Source organism: Rhipicephalus sanguineus, unplaced genomic scaffold (genome assembly GCF_013339695.2).
Source record: "Rhipicephalus sanguineus isolate Rsan-2018 unplaced genomic scaffold, BIME_Rsan_1.4 Seq316, whole genome shotgun sequence".
Classification (NCBI taxonomy): Eukaryota; Metazoa; Arthropoda; class Arachnida; order Ixodida; family Ixodidae; genus Rhipicephalus; species Rhipicephalus sanguineus.
The window spans coordinates 154,306-164,945 of NW_023615002.1; the positions used below are offsets into that span (position 1 = coordinate 154,306).

Consider the following 10,640-nt stretch of genomic DNA (forward strand, 5'->3'; position numbering starts at 1 on the left):
ACACACACACACACACACACACACACACACACACACCACACACACACACACACAACACACACACACACACACACACACACCACACACACACACACATGTAAATTTCCGAAGACACGTGGTTAAGAATACAGGTTGGCGTTAGGTTACACTTACATGAACTTGAAATTGACGATCGGCCAACCTTTATCTTAACCAGGTGTCTTTGCATGTTTATATATATATGTGATTTCCGACCATAAACTTTCAAGTGATAGTCTGCGCTTGTCTCGTGGTTTCTTTCTTTTGTGTACCTGTTTTCTAACTCGAAAGTGCTTTATGTCGGGGTCAACCAAGACTTGGAGACCATGCTTTAACTCGGGAGCGCACACCTGCTGTTTCTCTTCCTAATTGACCACGTTTTGAAGAAGTGCATATCGAGTGCGGTGGTCATTAGGGGTTTTTAATGTCATCTTTGCGCGGGATTCACGATACACTGTGTCCAGGTATACTTTAACTTCAGCTACCACAACGGTTAAATCATGATAATGAGCGTTAGTCGTCGCGTTGGAGATGATCCACCAGTCAAAACGCCGCTATAGCTGCCAAACACCAACAGGCATGGCACAAGCTCTCGTATATCACTACACGATAAGCACTACTTCAGTGAAGACACGTTTCACTTTCATGTTATAACAATTTCTATGACGGAGGGATCTGCCATGTTTTTTGGGTAAATGCCATTCACAATGAGTGATGTTCGGGCAAGATTCATCACTAGCCAACTTCCTGCAGTTCCCTTTTCCAAGCTGGATCCTCTAATTTAGCGAGCTGTGCTCTGGATAATATGAGATTGGCAGTCACTGAAGTAATAGAGAAAGTAAACATTTGGGCATTGTCAGTTCATGTAATTTTTACCCCAAGGACCTCTTTTGGGTTTTACACAAAAAATATACAAAATATACAGGAATACAGCATTATACAAAATATACAAGAATTGGCCACAATATTGTTTACTAAATCTTATTTCTTCCATGAACGCAGATGAGGTAGCGATATCAGCGATGTGGCGGGGAAGGCCGTTGCAGTCTTTACCTGTCGAATGGGAAAATCATGACGACAGTATGAGCACTTGAGAATAGTTCAGCCTACTTGATAGGTTGCGTACTATAGTGCACTAATATACAATCCTTGTAATTACGTTATCTGTACAACAAATGATAACTTCATTCTGCACACTTTATTATGAGTGTGCTTGTGCAGACACTGCTGAAGTGATGCTTATAAATGAAAGAGGTGTAGGTTCTAGCTGAACATGTCTTGCATATGTGAGCTTCAATTTTTAATTTGAATGTGTGAATTGTCATGAGACTCTTCATGCAGGTAATCAGTGTAAATTCGTAAAAATGCAGAATAGGTAATGTGCATAACTAAGCTAAAGAGGCAGAATTGGTACATGCAGTAGAATGTCTGATGCTTATGAAAAAAAAAGTCGCAGTTTCACCGCAAGGGCGGCGAAGCAAATGCGATAGCAAGAAATTAATGCTATACGAAGTGAGGCTCGCCAATGGATACTCTCAGTCTGAACAGCGTTCCTGTTGCAAAGGCGGCCGAAGCAGCGAAGGAAACTAGCGTGCTTCAACTGTCGAGCTGTGACACTTGATAGTTCGCGCTCATCTTCTGTTTGTTCGTTTAGCGGCGTCCCTTCAGCTCGAGTGACTTTCGTACGCTCGGTAACATGAGCGCGGACATCACGGTGAAAGCGTGAAACATTCCTCTTCCCCTCACCGCGAGAAAACCGCGCGAGCAGACAACGGAAGGGCAATGTTCTCGCTGCGCAATATAAGAAGCGAGCGAGCTCGACGACGACTTTTAAATGCGCCCGTCGTGCTGCTAGCGCCATCTCGCTGGTAATGAAGAAACGCTTATTATCGCCTGCAGTCTCTGAGTCCGTCCAGCGGTAAAGGGTTATATAACTCTCGCCATTAGCTACGTGGAGGATCTGCGTTTCGTGGCGTAGTGGATAGCGCTACTCGCTGCGGAGCAAGAGGTCCCTGGTTCGATTCCGCGCTTCGGAAGCATTTTTTGAGTTATTTTTCTTTGGGGCTTTTATATATATAATACCTACTTATACATATACGGTGCATGACGGCGACGGACATTTTCCAGCGAGACTGTCCATATAATTGCTATCTCAATAAATGCCTAGTGTATGTTTTTGTCATGTTCTAAATAAAGTGATGTCAATTAAGTGAACGTAATTTATTGAAAATATAGGCTGCAAGCTGGATGCTATTGTACTACTACATAGAAGAAATGATGCCGGATCTGTAGCCAAATGAGTACACTGTTACATTATTAAAAAGTTTGTCAGCAATAGAAAAGCTGTTTAAGTGCTTCATTATAATAGCTTTCTGTTGCACTATCTTGCTTTGAAAATAAAGAGAAAGCAGCTAAAAACCTTTGTCGTCCTTTCATTTCAATAGGTCATGTTGCACTTATGTGATCAAATTGTCCTTCGCATAATTTTTTTCTCGTGGGCGACGGTAGTGGCACTCACAGGAGAGGTGCAAGGCGGAACCCTCGGTACGTTGCTGATGGAAATTGTTCCCGTATGCGCAGCACCACGCAAGATGGCAGGACGCGCCGGTTTCCTTGCCCAAGGCAACCCCACATCCACCTGGTAAACTGACGATATGCTGTATATCTGTACCGCCTGCAAAAATAAAAGAGTTAGGCTCTTGGGCATAATTTCAGTCGATTGAGCTTACGTATGGTCGTCTGCGATCTCGGCATCCTCCCTGTTAACATGGACGTCTATATACGCGACCCTTAGCACAGCAGTATTCAGACACAGAGCCTCGAAATCGGTGTCTAATGTGACGCAGAGCTGTTCAATGCGGATTTCTGCAATGTCCTTGCAGCAGATGCACTCGGCCAGCGTCGGCATAAGCCCGCAGTGCTTGCACCTGCACCTGCGTACATTAGGAGATCATAGCTAAGTTCTCGCAGCCCTATATAGTGGAGCTGTGCTTTCTTGCTACTTATAGTTACTCACCAGTCGACGTTGCCTAGACGGCTGGCGTGCGGTGATGGGGGTCTTCCAAAATCGGGATCTCCGCTTTCACTACTGTCGTCCATCGACACGTCGCGGTGAGGCGCATACTCGTAAGGGTTTAAATTCTGTTCCCGCATGCGAGCTAGGATTCTCATTTCCAGGTCGCTGAGATTTTGGAGCGTCATAGTTTTGCTACCAACACTTCGTCTCAGAAATGACGCGCGCTGCTACTCGGCGCGACCGTGCATGTGCGCAGTTACGTTTTCGATTACTTGGCTTGGCTCGTGTATCGAGAGAGTAACGATGCCGGGACAAGCCATCCATGACACAGGCGCAGGCAACCTTGGGCGCAGGCGCACAGAACGCTGTACAAATACCGAGAAGGTGTATAAAGCCACATCATCTCATTGTAACAGCTTGCTATGTTCAAAAATGGTTGGAAAGATCAAAATAAAGGTGGTTAAGCATAGTTACAGTAACTCCTGCGAAAGCAGAACAACGACAGCCTTTACAAGGGCTAGCGGCATCGCTATCAATTCTCAGAGTTGCTGGAGCAAGCCTTCATGCGTGTTTGGAGCTTTTCAGATCGAAAAATACAGCTTAGAAAATAACTACGTGTTTTTAGGATAAACCACTGCAGCTACAAACGCTACGAAGGGTAAGCTTCCTGTCGCGCCGTAAAAAACTGGGTCGAGAAAAGTCAGTTGTCGGTCCCTTTAAGATTTCGTTTTGTTGTGTTACAGCTACCTGGCATCAGGCCAAGATGTGTGTATTGCCGTACTAGCCTGCCATGTGGGAATAAAGACTGCACGAAAGTGTATCCATGCCGCGTGCAGAGTCATTTGGGTGAGACTGAAAGACCACTATATGAAGGTACGCTAATAGCTATACAATTGCGAAATAATAGCCTTTAAAGAATCCTTGTAAAAGAAAAAAAAACACTGTGTGACTAAAACAGTATATTATATGTCTGTGATGGGCCGATGAATGTTTATTTAATTACCACTTCATGCATACGCATATCTGAGTAATAGTGCACATAGCCTGCTAAGTCATGTCACGTCATAATGTCAACATTTCAGCACAGAGTAATACTGATTAAATATAGCACTGAAGCATTCAAAACTAGTGAACTGTTTTCGGTACGTCAGTGTTTTTATTTTCATTGTGTCAGCTACTAATAGCACAGAACTGTGTGATTTTGTGTTCCTTAAACAAATACAAGGTAGTCTAGAAAGAAGTTCACTAGGCCGCCTTGTGGTGCACGCTGCAGCATTATCCCATCATTGGCCTTTCAATCTCTTACCATGCTGATGTTGGCAAATAAGCTGAGTGTTTACATTGTGCTTCTGTGCATGCTGTAATAAAATTATGTTAGTGAGATTGAAGCAACATCAATTTTCCTGTAAAACTGCAAGATAAGGTGCAGTTTCATGTCAAGAGTATTCAGAAAACAATTGTGCACTGAGGGTTAGTCTGCTGCATGGTCGGAACAAGACCGTGATAAAGGTAATGCATAGTGATCACTATTGAAGCAGGTGTAAAAAACGTTGACAAGACAAATAACAGTGTGCATATATGTCCCTCTGAGATTGGAGGAACCGCTGTAATCATGAACTAACCTTACACTTTTAACTTTAGTGAGTTATCGGCCCTTATCATATTTCAAGAACCAGCCTCCTATACTTAAGGTAGCATCGCAGCGACCTTCACCTGCACTTATGATCAACACGCTGACTACCACGATGGCAGTCGCACACAGTTCGTGAAGTCTTTTGCTTTTCTGGCGAGCTAACTGAAGGCTCTGCGTACACGTATGTGAGGGCGTCGTGACCGTTACTCGTGCAAGGATTGACAGAACCCCATGGAGTGCCACAAAACTGAATTCATCTGCACACACCAATTTTTGAAGCTCACTGTGCTGAATCTCCTTTGAACACCATACCTGCGCCGCTATCCCTGCAACGATGATGATGAAGGGGAAAGGCCAATAACATGTATAAAATATTTTTGACAGGTGAGTTTCATTCACTTGCTTCGTTAAACGGTTTAGTTCGACGTCCACAGCAGTTCTGCGGATGCAGGCTGCTGAGGGAAATGTATGGCAACATGCGTCCGCCAAGCTGGTGCAGATGCTCAACTAAAACTGTCTAATAAAGCAAGTGAGACTCACCTTTCAAACACCTAACGCGTTTCGTCAGCCTTTCCCTTGCACCACTCTTGTTCCAGGTCTTCCTGCACTTTTTTAACTGGTGCCAATTCCCCGGCCGTAAATCTCCCTGGCTATTGTATGTCTAGGAATCGTGTTTTTTTCGGGCACAAAACAAAACATGGACCAGCGAAGGCACAGACAAGTGCTCACTCAGAAATTAATTTTATTTTAGTGCAATTTGGCGCAGTTGCGCACATGTACAGAATATAGTTCACCACACTCACGTGAGCTCATTGAAGGACTGAGTTTGTGGACATTTGTGTGTATAAGAGTGTGCCAAATTGTCGATGTTTGCATAATTATATGACCCCTGTTAGCAGCTGTAGCTTTGTGCCTTTAGAGGAGCTTACCTGTTCATAAAAAGAGAACTTTAAGGGCTCGTTTTTTGCTAGACACAACTTTAATTAGAACTAATAGACTTTCAAGAAAGCCAAGAGAAGTATAGGGGCTGTAATTGTAGTAGTTTTAATGTAAATAGATTCGGTCCCTGCCATATCCAGTTATCTTTTCGTTCACTTTATTTATGTCATAATTACTACAAATAACATCCCTATACTTTCCTTAGATTTTTGTCCGTTCTAATACATCATGCCGGTTCATGTTATTTGGAAACAGTGTAACCTCACGGCAAACATCAAGGTTGCTATGACTAGTGGAGTTCTGATAATTGCATGCCTTTTTTTTCAGACACCAGCACACCTGAGTGGGAATGCATTGCAGAAGGCTTTTGAGCAAGTGGCAGTTTCCCAACTTCCTAGGTGCTGTAGCACGTTGCCCGTGTTTGCCCTCCAAACTCCGGCAGCATCTACTTCAACTACAAGGTAACATCATTCATTTACATTCTTTTAAGCAATTTCGACTCATTAAGTCATAAAGTGTACTGATCTTCACAAACACTTCAGGAAAAGGCAAGACAAACTACCGGTAAAATTTTAGTTCATGATAAATAATGCGCCATCATGAGCAATGTAACTGTTCTTTTCTCGAAAACAACTAAAAACTCTTCAGTGCACTATTAAGGGTAAAAGATAATTTCCTTGTCAAAATATAAAAATGCTAGATGAACAAGTTTTTCAAATAAGCTCGCTTTAAAAAAAATAAAAAGGAAGTGCCAGTGCCAACTTTAAGACATATCTTGGAGGAATTCATTCATGTCTGGCGAAATTAGGGTGTGATATGTTGTTTACTTATTTTGTTTTATTTGTAAATATCGTGGATCGAAGCGGCCTATGTCATGGAGCACGAAACATTTAGCAGTGAAACTTCGCTGTTTGTGGTGACCAGATAACAGATAACGACATGCTCCGGTAGAGTTACTATTGCTAGTGGCATCTTGCAACTACTATGCAATTGCTGCTTTTTTGGTTGCCAATAAAACCGGTGACTGTTCTGCATGATCCAAACATCCCAATCGTTTTTTAAATCGGCTGCTTTAAGGCGCTGCTACTCTATAAGGCGCTGTTGGTGCATACAATTTCTTCGTAATTACCTGGTTGCCCTCACCGAACGGATTTTCACGTTCCATATTGTAAAAGAAGACTACACCGGCCTCACTCATTCTGGGTGAGCGCCATCGACAGCAGCACTACAGAAGCGGCACACAAAAACGCCATTTGTGCGGACTCGTGTCATGTAACTATTTAACCACATCAATTAATAAAAGACTCACTTTGGTTCACCAAGTCATTTTATCAGAAGGTGTCAGAAGTGGTAGAGGTGGTCGAAGACAACAATGGCCGGCGAGAACGAACTCGAGTGGACCCCACAACGTGGGAAGACTGGTTGCAAGCATACGAGTGGTATGAAACCGCCGTCAGCTTCAGACCAAGACACCCGAAGTGCAGGTAGCAACATTTATGTCTGTTATTGAAAACTGAAGCTCAAAAGATTTCGCACGTTCAACCTTACGGAGAGCGAGAAGGCGGACGTGAGTGTGATCAAGAAAAGATTCACGGAGCACTTCACGCCGCGCATAAATCACGCTTACGAACGCTACAAGTTCAATCTCATGACACAAAGGAGGGAGAAACGTCACGGATTACGTGACGGCTGCAAGGCTACAGGCTAGCAGGTGCAACTACGGCTCGCTGACGGACAACTCCTCCGCGACCGCATCATTGTGGACGTCAGAAATGACTTCATAAGAGAACAAACTCCTCACTGACCCAACTCTAGGCTTGTAAAAAGCGATTATCTATGCCAAGTCAACAAGCAAGCAGCCCAGCAAATGAAAGACATGACGACACAGGGCAGCCAAAAAGTCGACGCATTACAACAGAGTGCAGCCAAAGGGCGGAATAACGATGAAGACAAGCCAACTGCCTCGCCGACAAAAGCGACGATCAAGTGCGGATACTGCGGTACCAAACACGCGAAAGGCAGCTGCCCAGCATATGGCAAGAAGTGCAAAAAATGCAACAAAGTCGGACATTTTGCGATGGGTGTGCCGAACGGGAACGAGACAACAACGACGGGTGAACGCTGTTGAGCATTCCAACCCACGACGAAGTGTTCATCTCCGTCATTCAGAACAAAAACAGCGCCGAAGAAGAATGGCATGAGACCATCACTTTTGCGTGTGGGAAGTCAGTTGACTTTATCAGTACCTGCATCGCCTTTGCAGGCATTACAGCAGGGGGGGTATATACATCACTACATCAACTGTCATCATTTCTACACACAAAGCGGTAAAAGTCATCATTGCATTGAATTTCTGCAATATTTGACGGAAGAGCTTCCACTCATCGTGGTCCTACAAAAGAATGAATAACGTTAAGTGTCACCTTTAAAAGGAAATTCAAGAACTTTCAAGGCATGGTCCCTTCTACGCGAAATATGATGGTACTGCAATATAGTTCTTCTGTGTATGCCTGTTTTGAATGATAAATGCTGTGAAAAAAATTTGATTCTCAGTGATTTTCGTCTGTCTTAAGTCCTGCCAACGAAGTACACACAGCTAGACACAGGCGCCAGTGTAACGTCCTGCCACTAAATGTTGCCAAGTCCCTAGGTCTCAAGTTCACACAGTCGCCAGTGAATCGCATTGTGTCATACACCCAGCACAAGCTTGATGTGTGAGGAGAATGCATAGCCCCATGACAGTGCGAAACAAGCCCGTCAAGATTAAATTCGTGTTGTAGACCGACAGCAACGCTAATCTTAGTCAGAAAATGCATGTGACGTGTTGAACCTTGTGAAGCGTGTGCAAGTGCTAGACAAGCACGTAGAAGATGACCTATACATGGGACTCGGATGCATAAAATGCTTTGTGTACGACGCAGACTTGAAAGAGGATGCCAGCAAACTTGAGATCAGGCCTCCGAGAAAGGTACCATATGCCCTCATGGACAATGTAAAGACTGAAGTCGACAGCATGGAAAAGGCGGGAATCATCAAAAGAGTCAACGAACCAATCCCCGTATGCAGCCAAATGGTAGTAATCAAGCAAAAAGGCAAGCTAAGGATCTGTATTGACCCAACAGATCTGAACAAGATACTTCTTCGACGGCACTTCCTACTCAAGAAACTGGAAAAAATTGCCGCACAGGTGCGTGGATGCAAGTATTTACACTACTAGACTTGAAGAAAGGCTTTTCGCAGCTCCCAGCGTCCGAGGAAAACGCAGAGATATCGGCGTTCAGCACTCCCCGGGGCAAGTACACGTTTGTTCGACTTGCCTTTGGAATAACGGCAGCGCCAAAAGTATTCCAACAGGTCATCACAGAAGTCTTATACTGTGACACACTGGCATGTTTGAAAGGCCATTGAGTCGATGGCCATCAAAACGCTACAACTCCATCGAACTCGACGGAGTTCTCGCGTTGCCACACGACGGTTTTCAACGGCCGTTGAGTGATTCAGGTGTTTTTGCAAAAATTTTGTGGCGCTGCTAATCTTATTTTGTTTCATGTCGTCGTAAGTGAACTAAAATAAGTCCACTTAAAGCACATTTGTGCGTTGTTTTGTTCTAAAATATCAAGAAAATTGTTTATACATAATTATAAGCGCATTAGTAGTTATAAGCAGAGTTGGTTATAGTTTGTTGAACAGCGACACTGTGGCTACGTTACGACCGCTTTACCCGTCCGGCCGCTTTCCCGGGTTGTCACGTAGTTTTCCCGTTTTTCCTGGTTTTGCAGTTGCGTGTACTCATTTCCTTCATTACGTACTTGATCCACCGTCATGAGTAACTGTGAAACAGATGACAAGGCCGCTATGGTGTCTTTATGGCTGCGATCATGCAGCTTGATGCTAGGATTGAAGCGGCGAAAGAGGAAGCCGACGCCATCGAGGATAAAGGCTCGTTATACTCCGACGTCCGACGCGAGCGCCCGCGAGGACGTGCGCTTCGTCACGCCGAGCTGGCGACGCTACGCCAGGCGCAAATCGGTCTCCGCTACAGTCGAGCCGGCTCCAACGCGCCGGTGCGATCGCATCTAGAGGAGCGCATGCGCAGTAAAGCGAAGAACGCCCGCGCCACCTGTCAGGAACCGACGAAACAGCCCGCGAAGCACGTTCCTGTACGTGCGAGTCTGGCGCGTCTGGCGCGAAATGCAGCAGGATCTATTCGGCGCCGAGCAAACGCCGAGCGCGCCAGCAGCCGTCGGCCGCGTCGGCGGTCAGCCGACGCCGGACTATAGAGGGCTGTTTTTGCTGACGTAACGTCGCCGTGACGCGCGCGCTCGCTCGTCGACGTTACGCCGGAGTATATCAGAGCCTTAAGCTGCTGCGCGTGAACAATTTGCTGACTACAATGGATGCGGTGTCCGACCGAAGCGTGAACAGGGAAAGGCGGTGTTTCACTCGGCAGACGAGGTGGTTCGAGGAGACCGTGCACTGCTTGGCGAGAGAATTCTTTAAGCGAGCGTTCCGCGTTACGCCGGGGATCTTTCGGTACATGGCACAGTCAGACCGCTGCTCGAGCGCCAGAATACAAACATGCGCGAAGCCATCGCGCTTGATACACGTGTCGCGATTGGCCGTACCGACTGTTCCTCAGCGAAGAAGCATATCGCGGAGTCTTCGCCGTGGGACGCGCAACCGTGAACGAAGCCTACAAAGAGTTGTGCGAAGCCGTGATCGAGACTATGGAGAACAAGTAGGTCAACATACCCACAGTGTCGAGCATGGCTGAACACATCCGCGAATTCACGGCAATGTTGGGTTTCCGCAGGCAGTGGGAGCGTTAGACGGGTGTCATTTTCCCGTTTCGCCACCCAGGGAGAGCGCCACCAACTACAGAAATTACAATGGATGATAAGTTGCAGTTTACACATGGGGTGCACTTGCATTACACCAGAATCATTTTTCAAGTTAGGTCATATTTTTGTAGTGGAGAGGATGATCGATCAGCTGAACGAACGTGCGTTGTAATACAGACAACAGTCAGGTTGG

The 10,640-nt window shown here is 45.5% G+C and overlaps 1 protein-coding gene across 1 annotated transcript; it reads right to left on the reverse strand.

Annotated features, from left to right (window-relative positions):
* Positions 1-2,532: 2,532 nt before the first annotated feature.
* Positions 2,533-3,219, reverse strand: LOC119377014 (P2X purinoceptor 7). Its single transcript, XM_037646651.1, has 3 exons — positions 3,035-3,219; positions 2,748-2,951; positions 2,533-2,692 (listed from the first exon to the last, which is right to left on the reverse strand). The coding sequence occupies exons 1-3, from the start codon at positions 3,217-3,219 to the stop codon at positions 2,533-2,535; spliced, it is 549 nt and encodes a 182-aa protein (XP_037502579.1).
* Positions 3,220-10,640: the final 7,421 nt, after the last annotated feature.